General features: G+C 47.1%; 1 protein-coding gene across 1 annotated transcript in view; it reads left to right on the top strand.

Moving 5' to 3' along the window:
• DOCK2 (dedicator of cytokinesis 2) overlaps positions 1-15,831 on the top strand; it is a 411,398-nt gene that overhangs the window by 353,248 nt on the left and 42,319 nt on the right. The window contains exons 34-35 of the mRNA XM_070569049.1: positions 7,478-7,563; positions 14,172-14,328. Of these exons, the coding sequence (XP_070425150.1) occupies positions 7,478-7,563; positions 14,172-14,328 (243 nt within the window). The remainder of the gene's footprint in view (positions 1-7,477; positions 7,564-14,171; positions 14,329-15,831) is intronic.

Below are 15,831 nucleotides of genomic sequence, written 5' to 3'. Positions count from 1 at the left end.
TTTCCTCTTCTGCTGCTTCTCTGCCGCGTTCACAGTCCTGTGTGCCAACACCTTCTAAACTCCTACTGATCCTGCAAAACCCATCCCAATGCTATATCCTTTAAGAGGTCTTTGCTGTCTATTCCTATGTCATTTGATCTGTGTGAGGTATGATTATTATATACTGCCTTGCATTATACTCTCTTCTGTGCATTTTCCTGTCTTCTTCATCCTCATCTAATGAAAGTGACACTGATGACAATGACAGCAATGACTGCCTTTAACCATGTGTATACTGTGTGCCAGGCACTATAAGCACTTTCCATTCATTAGTTCATGTATTCTTTTTTATTACAACCCTGTGAGGTAGGTAGCATTATCATCCCCATTTTAAAGATGGAAACACTGAGGCTTAGAGAGGTGAAGTCACACATCAAGAAAGAGGCAGAGCAGAGGCTGCAACACACAGGTCATGATGATTCTAAACCCATGTTTTGCCCACTTCACCATCCAGCCACCAGTATGGTCACAGTAAATGTTGACGGAATGAAAGAATGAATGGCATCCTCTAAAGCATGCTTTCTCAGAATATGTTCCTGGACCACTAACCCCACCAGATGCTCTAGGGGGAAGGGTTTCCAGGTTAAGTACCTTAGGAAGCCACTGTGTATCATAACCCTTGGAGATTTTCAGTGCACATTAACATAGTCAAGGCACTGAGAGGTCCCACAATAAACAGACCTGTTTAATTTCTCAAATGTATTTGTGCAAGAAATGTCTGTTGGACTCACCATTCTGTCAATCACTTTGGAAAATTTTGTTCTGAGAGGAAAAAGAGATTAGTTGGCTGTGATTATACCGCTGTGATAGGGTCCTCTCCTCACTCAGCAGTTAGCAGGGGCTCTCTAGTCCCAGAAAGGCCAGTGACTAGCTGCCTCTTCTGCAAGGAGCCTGTGGGGAAAAACAAAAAAAAAAGGCTGAGGGATTCACATGGAGAAAGAAACCATATCCAACCAGCTTGGATGGAGAAAAGTGGAAGGTGAAACCCTGGGCTGAGTGTTGGAAAGCACTTTGGAATCTGCTGCCTTTTAAGGAGGAAGCGAAATCTGTGAAGCTTGGGGACACGTAAAGGGCACACAATATGAGATGAAGGGTGTCCTGCTTACCCTTGGATCAGCACTCCCTCTGAAGGTGTGGGCACCAGCTGGCTTAGAAAATGCCCTGGGAACAGGTGTGCAAAAGAAATTCTCCAAGTACCTGATGGTCCTCAAGAGAGGTGAGCCCAGTCATTTCTGGACCACGACCTGACAGTTGTGTTTGGTGGCCTCATGTCTTCAGAGGCTTGCCTGGAGTGTGACTTTACTGTCCTGTAGGATTTCCTTATTGCAACATCCCTCTGACATGCACCCACCTATTTTCCATGAGCGAGGTCTTCCTTGGGCTCCTCACCCTAGGTATGTGTTCACTGTCAGTATGTTCCTACAGTTGCTTATCTTCATTTCTCTCTTATCAAAAGAGGCAGGACAATCAGCTCAACTAATGGGGCAGCTTCCCATGTGAAACCCAGCTGGCGTGCTTGGTGTGTGCTCAGCCGTGGGATGAGCAGACCCAGGTGTGGCTATATGGTTCAGAGTAGTCAGCCAAGGAAGGTGTCCCAGGAAATGGAGGAGGCAAGGCCCCCATGAGCCCCAAGCAGCCCTGATGGCTGGATCCAGAGTGAACCCCAGAACTTGGGTCTGAAATCCAGGGGGCCTTGTGTGCACACTGGCATTAGTGCATGATGCCAAAGTAATCAGCAAAGAGAAGAACCAGGTGCCGGGAAGATGACAGAGTTCTCTTCTAAACTTTGAGTTTCTTAAAGGAATAGCAGAGCCAAGAGGAAAATGAGCAGAGCCTTTGCGCCCAGCTCACACCAGGCCCCATGGCCTGATGCCCAGTGTCAGGCAGTTCATTTGCTGTCAGTCCTTTGCTTGGGCTCTTCCTTTGATTTCTTCACTTGAAAAGACCCTAGTCATCCTTCAGCTGAGGCCTCATGTTTTGGAAAAGCCTTTCCTGATCCTGGAGCAGTGGTTCATCTGGTGGCAAGTCACAGATGTGCTCAAGCAGGATGTGCATGGGCTGGAACTGGGACACGGAGGGGTTCGACTCTGAGGGGCTCAGGGATGGGGGTAGGGAGGACGAGGCTCCAGGGTAATCTTTCTTTCTGCTCTGAGTTTCTTTTGCAGCCTCATTGCCAGATCTCCCTGTCTCCTCCTCTAGCCTGAATTAGGGAGCTAATGCGTTTGGCTGATAACCTTTACCCCCAATGATACAGCGCTTCCCCTCAGACAATCTCAGGGTCCCTGTCCTTGCCTAGGACTGCAGGCCCCATCCCTAGTACACTCCACCATTCCTTTGGTGGGGCTGTGGACAGGGTGGTTTCAGTAAGAGGGGCCTTGGGTTGGCCACACTGTGGCTGGCATGGCCATGCCCCAGTCAGGGTGAAATGCCTCTTGTCCTGCCTGCATGGGGCATGGGCATATCACTTGTCTCATACAGTACGATGACCTGCTGTCTTCATCATAGGTCTGTCCCCATGAGGAGACTATGAGATCTTTCAGGGCCAAAGTCAGTCTCCCAGCACCTGTCAGTGCCTGACATGAATGTTATGTATACCATGTCAACATTCCCAGGATGAATGGAGGCATTTAGATCCCCATCCCACCACATTTCAGGGGAATAGCCTCAGCATAGAGAGAAACATTCCAGCGAATGTTTTTATAGTGTAGGGTAATGAGGGGGCCTGACCACTGCTTGAGTAGCCCCCTGGGCCTGGGTAGACCGGCTGTCTTGCTGACCCATTCTTTGTGGAGGGGAGGAGCTGTGGGCTTTCTGGATGAAGTTAGTGGGGAGGGGTAGGGGTCCTGGGGCATAGAGACTAAGGAGAGCTGCTACCTATGATGCAGATGGTAGAACAGGCCTGGGTGCGCCCATCATCCTGAGGGTCTGAACCCGCAACAGGCAGGAGGTCCCAGAGAGAACCCCTCTCTCAAAGAAAAAGAGGTAAGGGCATTGGACAGCAGCATCTATAACGTCCCTGGAACACAGCAGGAGCTCAATAATTGCTTGTTGAATGAATTAACTGGCAGAGATATCAGTTTGGCAGATTCCACTGAGACTAAGTCTCGGCATGGAGTAAGTTGGTGCTTCAGATGGCTTAGAACATAATGTGGAAAAAAGCAAATCAATTCGACAAATATGTACTGAGCACCTACTGTCTTTTGGACACTGTGGTTTGGAGTCAGACTTGCTGCTTATAAACAGAAGAAATTTGCGTAAGTTATTTAACCTCTCTCAGCCTCAGTTTCTCTATCTGTAAAATGGATATCATAATACCATTATAGGTTCCCAAACCCGAGTTCCATGGGGGATGAACTGGAGCAGGCAGAGAAGAGATAACTCAAAGAAAATTAGGAAGCTAGACTGACTCCCCCAGGCATCCCTTCTCACGTGACATTGCCTTCTCCAGCTTCCTCCCAAGTCTGCCACTGCCCACCCCAGGACAACCTGCATTTCATTAACGAAGGAGGCCAAAGACTGCCTTACAGGTGTCGGTTTCATTCTTGTTATCTCTCTGCCCTCCTGGCCTTTCACACCATCTCTGCTCCTCCCAGGTCAAAGTCAGCACCATCCATTTGAGGAAGAGCTCTTGTTCCCTAGATTTTACTTCGTCAGGGTTCTAGGCAAACAGGATGATGAAAATAGCCAGGGCGTTCTAACGCAGACAGGAGAGGCAGCAGAAGCGGTGCAGGGAGGGCTTGATGCAGGTGGGAGGCCCAGGTGAGGCCATTCTGATGGAACAGGGAGGCCCACTAGGTCTGGGCTCCTGGAGTCCACGCTGCTTTTCCTGAGTAGAGCTTCTCGAGATCCATATCGAGCCTCTGTAGCATCTGACTTCTGTGAATGAAACCCATGGATGCTCCTTTACAACCATCTACCTCGCAGGGGTGGGGTGGAGTCAGCGATGTGATGCAGTCGTGTAGCTGCAGATGAAAATGAAATTAATTTGGAGAAGCTGGAGCTTTGTCCTAAGCTCTGCATAGTGCCAACGTTGGGGGTATGGCCTGTCACAGTGACATGGCATAGTATATGTTTGGGAGCATATGGTGGACCCTTGGGCCTACCTAGGTCAAGTTCATCCATCCTTTGAAACCCAAGACGAAGGTCCTCCTTTGCTTCAGTTTCGTCATTTGTAAAATGGGGATGATGATATCCGTTTCCGTTGGCTGTCGTGAAGATTAAATGAGATTGCGATGCCAATGATGAGGACAGTATCGACAATGCCATGATGATAATTGCTAACCATTACTGAGCACTTACTATGAACCAGGCACCCTGCAAGGCCTTTCACATGTGTTTTCCCATTAACTTCTCCCAGCGCCACTATAAAGCAGGTGCTGTTTTAGATCTCTATTCAATAGGTGAGAAAACTGAGCCTCAGCAAGGCTTATTAACTTGCCGAAGGTCACATGGTGGGGGAAAAAAATCAAAGCAGGACTCAAACCAAACCTGTTTGATGCCAAAGGCTGTGGTCACAGCCACTCCTGAGCCCAGCGCCTGCCCAGGAGCAGGAAGGGCCAGTCTGCCCTGGGCTACGCTTGACTGAGGCCTTCACTCGCCAGCCCACCCCGAGGGCTCAGGCGTGGCGAGGCATCAGCCAGCTCTGCACATCCCCTGGCACCCTGTAATTTCCCTCCCCGCGGCTCTTTTGTGACCCTGAGACAAGTAGTTATTTACCCCGTCCGCTTCTCTGCTCCAAAGGAAAGTTCCTCTTGCAAGGAGGAATCGTGCCAGCATTCACCACTGAACAGCTCAGACAGGAAGCAATGCTAGTTTCTCCCCCAGCGCTGCTTTCCAGTAACATTCAGCAGTGATAACAACATCCGCCGTAATCATAAGTAGATGAGCAAACCCAGGGCGTGCTTTATGTATATAATCTCCTCCAGGCCCCCTAACTACCCCTTGCTGTTGGTACCACTATTATGCCTATTATATTGATAGGGGATCCACAAACTATGGCCCACAGGCCACATCTGTCCTGCCACTTGTCTTTGTAAATAAAGTTTTATTGGAATACAGCCATGCCAATTTGTTTATGTGTTATCTTTGGCTGCTTTTGTGCTACAACAGCAGAGTTGAGTCACTACAGAGACTGTCTGACCCCAAAGCCTAACATATTTACTCGGTGGCCCTTTACAGAAAGTGTTTGCTGACCCCTGATGGAAACTATGAAACTGAGGGTTAGGAGGACCTACTCTCTTTCCCAAGATGGTGGAGGGAACAGAGCAGACATTGAAAGCCAGACAGTCTTGCATCAGAGCCCACTCTCGTAGTCCCTGGGCATATTTCTTCCTGCCCGAGGCTTGGCACAGTAGACATCTCTAACTATGATAGCCCCCAAGCCCCGACTGTGGATGATACTCACATGTACAACATGCATCCTATAAGGGGTGTGATTCATGTGCAGACTGGCAGCCAGACCCTCACTGGGTTGGCCCCCAGCTAGGTCTCTGTTCTTCCTTTCTTTCTTGAACTCTGCTCCAGCTGAACTGCTGTCCTCATTTTTCTCCATATTCCCACCTCCACACCTCTGCTCACTCCATTCCTCCCACCCTTTTCATATTTATCACAATCCTACCCATCTTCCAGGCCTTATGTATCTCCTTCCATAAAACTTAACTGTGGAAACTCACAAGCCATTCTTTCTCATTTATGTTGTATCAGCACAAGCTTCTGGTCCTTTCCTTCGGCCCTCAGCACACAAAAGTAAGAGAACAATGGCACCACAGGTGATATGTGAACCAGGGGAAAAGTGAATCTGGTCCCTGCCTTTCATCACCTAGAGATTCCAACTAACTAGACTGGGCTTGATCCTTTGTGCGCTGGAAAGAGTGCCAAAGATCTCTGCCATTCATCTGAGATTTAGACAAGCCACTTAAACTCTCTGAGCCTCTACTTCTGTAACTGTGATAATAACTGACACTTCCTGAGACTGATGCCAAGCAGGGGCTGGCTGCTGTTCATGCATTATCACACGTAAAGGCAATCCTTGACCTCCAGACCTCATGGAGTGACTGTGCGGACTGAGTGGGAAGAGGCTGGGTTAGGAGCCATGAGTACCCAAGGGCTCCCTTGACCTTGGTGACCTTCACCAAGGGTCCCCTTCCATTCTCCAGGTGCCAGTTTCTTATTTAGTGGTAAAATGTGGTGGTGGGGGTGGGGGGGCAGTGGACTGCATGATTTGGATAGACTCATCAGAGCATGATATTAAAACAGTACAAACCACTTTACATTACAGACATTGTATGGCCCTTCAAAATGTTGAATAAGTCATGAACTCAACTGAGTGAGATGTTCTTGACATTGAAAATAGGAAGATATAACACTCTCTGGCTTTAGTGTCACAAGATTTGGTAGAACTGTAGGTACACATTTACTTTCACTTACAAAGTCTGATCTCTGACCATTAAGTTGTCACCACTCGATCTCTGAGGCATCAGCTCATTAAATATGACAGCTTCAGGTATGGCTGGATTCAGGGCCTCAAAAATGGCATCAAGTTTCAGTCTGTTTTCATCTCCTCCTCTCTGCTTTCCTCTGTACTGGCGTCATTCTCAGGGAGGCTCTTTCACTGTGGCCATCTCCAGCAGCCTCAGGCTTACAATCTTCCATCTTCAAATTGAGCCAAAAGACTCTTTTTGCTCAGAGCCCCAACCAAGCCTTGGATCTACGTCTCCCTGGCTTGACCTGGGCCTTTGTTAATGCTGGGGTCTGGATGATGCAAGATATAGATTAGGAGCTGGGCCTGTGTCATGTAGCCACACCTGGAGCTAGGGAGGTGTGGTTAGTTCGCCTGAATCCCCCAGACTGAGATTAGGGCCAGCGTGATCACCAAAGTCTGGAGAGAAGAATGCTAGACCAGCAGAAATAATGGCCATCTGTGACAACATGTGGTTCCCTGAAGATGCAATGCTCTGTCACACGCCTGCGTGTCTTCGCACATGCTGTGCCTGTACCCTCTCCTTCAAATGCCCTTTCACTTTTCATCTCCCTGAAAAATTTCCATGTAAACTTTGAGAACAACCTCAGAGGGCATGGGCCGTGAGAAGCCTTTCCTGACTCTCCTTTCCCTCTCTGTCTCTCTCTGTGTCTCTCTGCCAAGCTCGCTTGCTCTCTTTCTCTCTCTTTCTCTCTCCCTTTCTCCCTCTCTCCCTCTCTTCTCTCCCTCCTGCCAATCTCTCTGCTCCAGTGCTCATGATCAGTTTTTCCTCTGCATTCTCTAGGAACTCCTATAAGGCACACATCGTATCCTGTTGCATTTTGCATTCCCAGTTCCCAGCACTAAACCTGGGAGATGAGGGGTGCTCCCTAAAGCTTTGGTTAAAATACTGAATTGACTGATTTCAACACTGAGCCTTCTAATGTTGTTGTTGTTGATTTTCATCTCTGACTTCTTCAGTTTGAAAATGAAATCATCCTCAAGCTGGACCACGAGGTGGAAGGGGGCCGAGGGGACGAGCAGTATATGCAGCTGCTGGAGTCAATGTAAGTTCAGCGCCCAGCATGGGAGGAGCAGGGAAGGTGACCTAGGCTGGAGGGCTCAGGACTCCAGGGGGCTCCAATGGCTCTGTCCTCCCTGGGGATAATCTAGAGGCTGGTGAGTCTTGGGGAAACTCCATTTTTGTAAGAAATCTCATATCTCTCTCTAGAGTGGCTATCTTTTTGATATTGTTGGAATGGACCAGATAAAAAGAAATTTTGTATTGGGGAGAGGGAAGTAATCCACCAAAATGTTTGTTTTTGTTTTCTCTTAGCTGTGGAATAATTCTTGCTATTTTTTCCCTTTTTTGGTGAGGAAGACTGGTCCTGAGCTCACATCTGTTGCCAATCTTCCTCTTTTTGCTTGAGGAAGATTGCCCCTGAGCTAACATCTCTGTCAGTTTTCCTCTATTTTGTATGTGTGATGCCACCTCAGCATGGCTTGATGAGTGGTGCGTAGGTCTGCTCCGGGGATCGGAACCCACGAACCCCTGGCCACCGAAGCGGCATGCAGGCACTTAACCACTACGCCACCAGGCCAGCCTCTATTTTTGCCTTTTTAATTTTTGACAACTGTTGGTCGTGGCCAACATGCATGGAGCACATGCAGTGCATGGCTACCGTGCTAAGTGCTGTGTATTGTCTCATTTAGTGGCATTTATTCTCTTTGATCCCTATGTCACAGAGGTGGCTCCTGAGGCTCAGAGAAGTCTCTTGGCCAAGGAAACTAGGCCAAGCTAGTTAGGTGGACAAGCTGGGACCCGAACCCAGCTCTGCCTGACTCCAGAGCACGGGCCTGGGTGAGGTGGTAGATGCTGGATGGTATCCAGGAGCACTGGACTTGCAATCAGGACACTGTTTTGCTTTAAAAGCTTATTGAGATATAATTCGCATACCATACAATTCTCCTAAAGTGTGCAATTCAATGGCTGTTCGTATATTCACAGAACTGTGCAATCATGACCACAGTCAATTTTAGAGCATTTTTCTTACCTCCTAAAAGAAGCCTGGAACCCCTTAGCCATCATCCTCCCTCCCTCCCACCGTCCACCTACTTTCTGTCTCTGTGGATTTGTCTATTCTGGACATTTCGTATAATGTCACCATATAATATATGGTCCTTTGTGGCCGGCCTTCTTCACACAGCATCTTTTCAAGCTTCATCCATGCAGTAGCATGGTCAGTACTTCATTCCTTTGGATTGCCATTCTTTTTATCGAATAATATTCTGCTGTTTGGTTATACCCCATTTTGTTTGTTCACTCATCAGTCGATGGACCTTCAGGCTGTTTTCACTTTTTGGCTATTAGGAACGATGCTTTCATGTACACGTTTTTGTGTGGACACATGTTTACAGTTTTCTTGGGTACATACCTAGGAGTGGAATTTCGGTGTCTTATGGTAACTCTATATTTATCCTTTTGAGACATGATCAGACTGTTTTCCAAAGTGACTGCACCACTCAGATTCCTACCAGCAGTGCAGAGGGTTCCAATTTCTCCACATCCTCCTCAACCCTTGTTAATATCTGTCTTACTGATTATAGCCATCCTGGTGGGCGTGAAGTGATATTTCATTGCTGTTTTGATTTGCATTTCCTTCATGGCTCAGGATGCCAAGCATCTTGTCATGTGCATGTTGTCCATTTGCATATCTTTCAAGAAAGATATTGGCTTTTAATCCTGGTTCTATCACTTAGCAGTTGCACAACTTTAGACCAATCACACAGCATCTTTGGCCTCAGTATCCCCATCTGTAAAATGGGGATAATAAGCCTGCTGTGACTATTTTGGAGACCGAATAGCTGTAAGTCATCTGGCACACAGCAGGTAAAGGCTCAGTAAGTGTACTTGATCCCTCACCTTGCTCCTAGTTTCTGTCTCTAACACCTTGGTAATCTCTCCTCCTACCCGGGAGGACTTCTCCCAAAGTTTAGGAATATGGTTCAGACACCCCAACTTTCCTCCTAATTGTAGTTTCTCTGATTTGTATGAGTCTCTGAAATAACTCGGATTTTGAATTCTTTCCCCAATCTTTTTTGACTATTTTAACTTTAACAACAAAAGCAGACTAAAGGCCTTGCTCTAACCCTCACAATGACCCTCCCTGCCCTGCCCAGCAGGCAGAGTGGAGCCCCAGGCAGCCCCTTCCTGTCACTGTGCTCAGCCATCACTAAACACCTAGAGTGCACACACCACTGAGCTAGGAGGAGAAACCCATCACCTGCTCCTCAGATGCGTATCTAGGCTGATTGTCCAGGGGAAAAGTGACCTTTTGACTGTCAATGTTTATCTTAAAGTTCTAAGAAGGAAAATCTAAATATTGATCAGAAGTGAAACCGTGACGACGCTGGCGGTTTCCATTTTTATAAGCGGATGGGGCTCTGCGGCAGTCTTCCGACCATCCGCAGGATTTTCAAATCCTTCCTGAGTGATTATTTGTGAAAGGAGCCCTTAGAGGTCGAGGAAATTAAACACAGCTCATTATTTTTTTCCTGAGAGAGGTGTGAATGATTTTTCCCAAACTAATCAAGCCCAACCCGAGGAGTCCAGGCCCCATCAGAAGGTCCAGGGCCCAGTCCCTGCTCCTTCCTTTGAACTTTCTGAGCCTCAGTTTCCCTATCTGCAACCTGGAGATCAAAATCCTATCCAGCTCTTAGAATTTTTGTTGAGATTAAGCAAGAAAAGTCATGTAAAGTGCTTAGCACAGTTTCTGATACCTAGTAGGTAGTCCAGAAATATCAGCAATTGTTATTGTTCTCCAGGTGGATAGCGATGTGTCTGTTTGAAGCCATGAGCCTACCTGTCTTTTCTCCTCCAGCTTAGTCATCCTCAGTTCCTCCAGTCCTCTTCTCAGCCCCTCATTCAGGGCCTCCACTGGTATATAGGGCCTGCTCCGGGCAGACAGTACTGTGGGCACACAGCTTGGTAATTACATGGTGCCTTTGTGAAGAGAACAGGGCTTCCCTTCCTGTGGCAGCTGCAGTCCTGTATCAGGGCACAAGGCTTAAGGCATGGAGTGGGGCTGAATTGCAGCCTTCGTGTGCTCTTGCACAGTGCACAAGCTGTACAACCTTACACAGCATCCCACTCCTCCCTACCCTCAGCACTCTCCTTGGATCCCACTCTCGTGAGTCCGCATCTGTCTTACAGTCTGCCTCTGTGAGGGTCCCACATTGAATGGAGTAATGAGACACATTCTACCCTGCTATGTTCCATCTGTCTGGGAATTTATCTAGAAGTGGCAAGGGGGCTGGAAGGCTGAAGGGGACAGAGAATGTATGTTCCAGGGGCCTGGATCCCACCCAAACCAGTTCAGTACCTGAAAGAGGATTGTCCTAAGAGGCTCTCCATACATAGTTTTTATGTCTTTATTTTCTTCTATTTAATTTCTTTTTTATTGCCGTCACATTGGTTTATAGCATTATATAGATTTCAGATGTAATCATTTTTTTTCAACTTCTGTATAGCCTGCATCATATTCACCACCAAAAATAGTTTTTAAAAGAATAAGTGAAAATCCAGTTCCATCAGCACCGACAGAGGGTGTGGACCTGGGCTCCTCTCTGAAGGCTTCCCGTGCTGAGCGCGAGTTGACTCCAGGGCGGCGTGAGCTCGCTCTAGCCTCTGTCCCCGAAGGCAGGAGCATAGACTCTGCGTGGGAGTGCTCTGCCATCCCTCCTTCCTCTCTGTGAGGAATTATCTGCATCGCCTCCAGACTCCCACGGCTCTTTTTCATTGTCACTTATATCCCATTGTGGGACACAAAGGAGAGGACGAGCTGTGTGACCTTGGCAGGACCAAGATTAGACTCAGTTCTATGGGCCTCATGCCTCATCTATAAATTGAGGGTTATAATAATGCCTACCTCAAGGAGATTTTGTGAGTGTTAAACAAGATAATCAATAAAACGGGCTTAGCACAGCATCTGGAACACAGGAAGAATTCAATAAGTGGCAGAATCATTATATTTTATGTTTAGTTTTTATTTCTATATCTGTTTCCCCTGCTAGACTGTGTTCTCCTAGAGGTCAGTGAATTCCTAGTTCCCAGAACATTACTTGTTGAGGGGATGGGTGGATGGATGGATGCATAGATGATTTCAAAACAATCTGCCCGTCCATCTCACTAATCCTAGACCATATGAGTGGGTTTCTTACCTCATGCCTAAAGAATAGAGAAACTAAGAAAGCCAAAATTTTGTTCTTCTAAATCCTTGCTTCTCAAAGGATCAAAAGCATTGGCATCACCCGGGAGCTTGTTAGAAACGCAAACTCTTAGGCCCTAACCCAGACCTGCTGAATCAGAATTGATTAAAACAATGCCCAGATGATTTCCGTGCACACTGACATTTGCCAAGCAGGACTCAACCAGTGGTTCTTGATGTCGGCTGCACATTGGAATCACCTGGAGAACGTAAAAAATAAAACACTGCTGCCTGGCTCCCACGCCCAAAGATACAAAGTCATTGACCCAAGGCGAGCGCTGAGCTTCATGAAGGCCTCCTGGTGAGTGTAACACACGGCCGGGACAGAGGACCACTGGTCTGGGCGTGCTCAGGCCCTGAGATGCCTTCTGCCCTGGAGGCTGGGAGGAATCACAGCAAACTCTGCAAGGGAACTTCGTTGCATTGTCGTTAGGGTGGGAAGCTGGGCTGGAAGTGACCGTCCTAGAAGGAGTCAGACACAGCTGTGACTGAGCCAGACAGGCCTAAATCACAGGGCAATTTGCATCTCTCACTGACAGCCCAGGAACAGGTGCTTCTCCCACCGTGAAGATGGATTGGTCCCATCATGGCCACAGTCTGAGACGTCGCCTCCTTGCAGCCTGGTTTGGCTTCTGTGAGGAAATGACCCTCTGAAGTCCTTGCCTTTCTCCCGTTTCCCCTCCTAGAAGCTCTTGGACTTAAACTGCCCCAGGGAGAGTAGCCAGAAACAAATGGTAGCCCAGGGAATCTTGTCTCCTCGAATGTCTGAGAACGCATGGCAGTGTTCCTCTGCAGGACAATGTTGAGCAGTGATTGCCTTGATTCCCACGGTCACCACTTATTACCGAGTGACACTGGGAAGGTCATTTAACCTCTCTGAGCCTTGATCTCCTCATCTGTAAAGTGAGGGGAATACCTTTTACTTATCAGAATTACTGTGATGATTTCTTAAGGAAAAGTGATTAGTACCTGGTGCAGAATAAGTGATTAATAAGAAGGAGTCATAATCAAGATTTTGGTCCACCTGTCTCTCCCCACCTAGCCTGTGGGCCACCTGATGGTAGGCATGATTCTTTTTATATTTTTTATTTTATGTCTTTCTCCCCATCCCTACCCCACACAATGCCGGCAACTCACAGATGCTTAAGGAATGTCACTTTTATTGTTTCTGGTTTTTAAATTTAGAATATTAATATTACAACAAATGTAAATTTTTCAAATAATACATTCACTTTTAAATTGACAAGCGAACAGTGTCCTCCTCTGTTCCCCCGCCTAGACCCCTTGTCAGAGGCAATCACCATTAAGAGTTTGGTGTTTATCCTTCCTGACCACATGTGGCACATTTACAAATACATAGAGACACAGACACACACTTCCACTCACATGTGGGGTCTGGTGGTTGAAGCTAAGATGCTGGTGCCTGACAGTTGATATTTAGCACTGTGACCTTGGACAACTTAGTTGACCTCTCTGTGCCTTAGTTTACCCATCTGCAAACTTCCCATCTCATAAGACTGTGATGGGAGATTAAATGAGTTAAAATTTGTAAGAGGTTTAGAATAATTCCCGGGACTTGGTAGGCTCTGTGTGAGTTGGTTAGTTAAAAAACAAACATTGTTCTGAGACTTAACTTTTCTCAACTTTATATTTTATAGAGCTGTTCATGTCAAAATGTATTGATCTCTCATACTTTTTAATGGCTTTGTAGAATTACATTTTGTGAATATGCTTTAATTTATTTAACCATTTCCCTATTGATGGACATTTAAGATGGTTCCAAGTACTTCACTATTAGATGGAATTTATAATTCTTATAAATATATCCTTGTATACTTCTGGGAATATTTCTATAGAATAGATTCCCCAAAGTAGAATTGTGGAGTCAAAGGATGTATGCATTTACAGTTTTGATAGATATTGTGAAAAGTGCTATCTAAAAAAGTTGTACGGAGGGGCCAGCCTGGTGGCGTAGTGGTTAAGTTCATGAGTTCCACTTAGGCAGCCTGGGGTTTGCTGGTTTGGATCCCGGGCATGGATCTAGCACCGCTTATCAAGCCATGGTTTCGCAGGAGTCCCACATATAGAATAGAGGAAGATGGGCACAGATGTTAGCTCAGGGACAATCTTCCTCAAAAGAAAAAAGTTCTGATTTACTCCCAATGTGGGTGTGTAAAAGTGACTATTTCCCCACACTGGAAATTGATTTCTATTTTTATTTTTCCCATTCTGGGGTGGGAAAAAAATTAAATATTTGCTACCCTGTATGGACAAATAAGTGTATTAATGAGTAAATGATTGAACAAATGAGCAGAATGAGCCAACACATGAGCCAGCGGACCTTGGATGCACTGATTCACTCTTTCTTCCTGGCCGTGAGCTCACTGCCTTCCCGTCTCTGCCCGCAGCCTGATGGAGTGTGCTGCGGAGCACCCGACTATCTCCAAGTCAGTACAGAACTTTGTGAACCTGGTCAAAGGCCTCCTGGAGAAGCTGCTGGATTACCGGGGTGTGATGACGGACGAGAGCAAAGACAACCGCATGAGCTGCACCGTGAACCTACTGGTATGTGGGGCTGGCCAGCCCTCCCTACGGGCCCGTGGGACCCGAGTCCTGGGGCAGGCTGGGCTTTGGTTTCACTGTTGTGCTTGATTAGGAAGCAGCACTAAGGGCGTTGGAGATCAGACAAACGTGGGATTGAATCCCTGCTCTGCCGTCTGCTAGCTCTGTGTCTTGAGGCCAGTTGCTTCACCTTTCTGTGCCTCATTTTCCTTATACATGAAATGTGAGTAATGAGTATTTCCTTTAGCACCTAACACCTAACCCAGAAGGAAGATGGCCATAGAGATGGGTTAAGAGTTTGAGCTTTGGAGTCATGCAGCCGGTGGGTTCTCATTCTACCTCTGATAACTAATAGAAAGGACAAGTCAAGGAAGTTTTCTGAAGGTTTCGTTTGCTTACCTGTTCCGTGGAGAAAACACTAGCCCCTGTTTTACAGGCTGTGCAGTCCTAGCCCACGATCGAATGCTCACTGCATGTTAGTTTCCTTCTCTTACAGAATAGAATGATACTAATAACTAGAATCTGTAGAAAATTACTATGAGAAAGGCTAACCAGAGCAGTAAATCCCAAACCCAGGCTCTTCACCCCTGTGCCACACGACCAGCCCTGGCCTGGCTCCCAGACACTGTCCCTTCACGTGTCCTGTGATGTGGTCATGAGACAGGTGGTCGCAGCCACAGTGCTTCATACCCACCATGTCAGCCCACCCTAAGGTGGTTTAAGTGAATCAAGTTGACCAAAAGACCACGTGGGATCCATCACGTCAACCCCCATGCTCCGGAATACAAATCCTGTCCTCGTGGTTCTGTTGTGTGGCCTCCCTTTACTCTAAGTGGACTCTTTTTTAACAGCCTAGATATTGCCATTGATTTTCTGAAATGCTAAGGGGAGTTTAAAAATCCTGATTACAGCAGAAAAGAATTCATTGCTAATAACTCCACCAGGCCCAATTTATAGAAAGAGCCTGAGGAGGGGTTTTCCCGGAGTTTGCAGTTTCTCTCTAAGGAGAGGCAGAAGTTGGTTGAAGAAACTGACCTTCAACAGTCAGACTCTGACCAGGGAGAAAGCTTGGGACAGGCAGCTCCACAAGCAATTAGACCCTGCTGGTTTTTGATGTGGTTTTCAACATGGTCTTGGGGGCGAGGACAGGATGTGGAGGGGTGTCAGGAGCGCTGAGGTTAGTGTGGTTCTGCCCGCACCCTGACCGTGTGCCCTGGAACACATTGCCACCCCTCTCTGAGCCTCAGGTAGACGTGGGTGCATCGGATTAAAACAGGACTTTCTCAAAATGTGGCTCACAGACCTCCTGGCTCAAAATCTGTAAGAAGTTGTTTACAAATGCACTGAATTGGGATCTCCTGTGGTGGAGCCCAGGATGACTAATGGTCTACCTGACCCTGAGCTGGGACCGGAATCGGGCTTCCTAGGTATTGCCGAGTTTGAATTTTTTTGGCTGTGGACTCATAACTCCTGATAGTTCTGCACTACCAGAAGTTATGATCTGTT

The sequence above is a fragment of the Equus przewalskii genome, chromosome 13, assembly GCF_037783145.1.
Source record: "Equus przewalskii isolate Varuska chromosome 13, EquPr2, whole genome shotgun sequence".
Classification (NCBI taxonomy): domain Eukaryota; kingdom Metazoa; phylum Chordata; class Mammalia; order Perissodactyla; family Equidae; genus Equus; species Equus przewalskii.
Note: the sequence above shows the minus strand (reverse complement) of the source record. Positions and strands in the feature narration are given on the sequence as shown.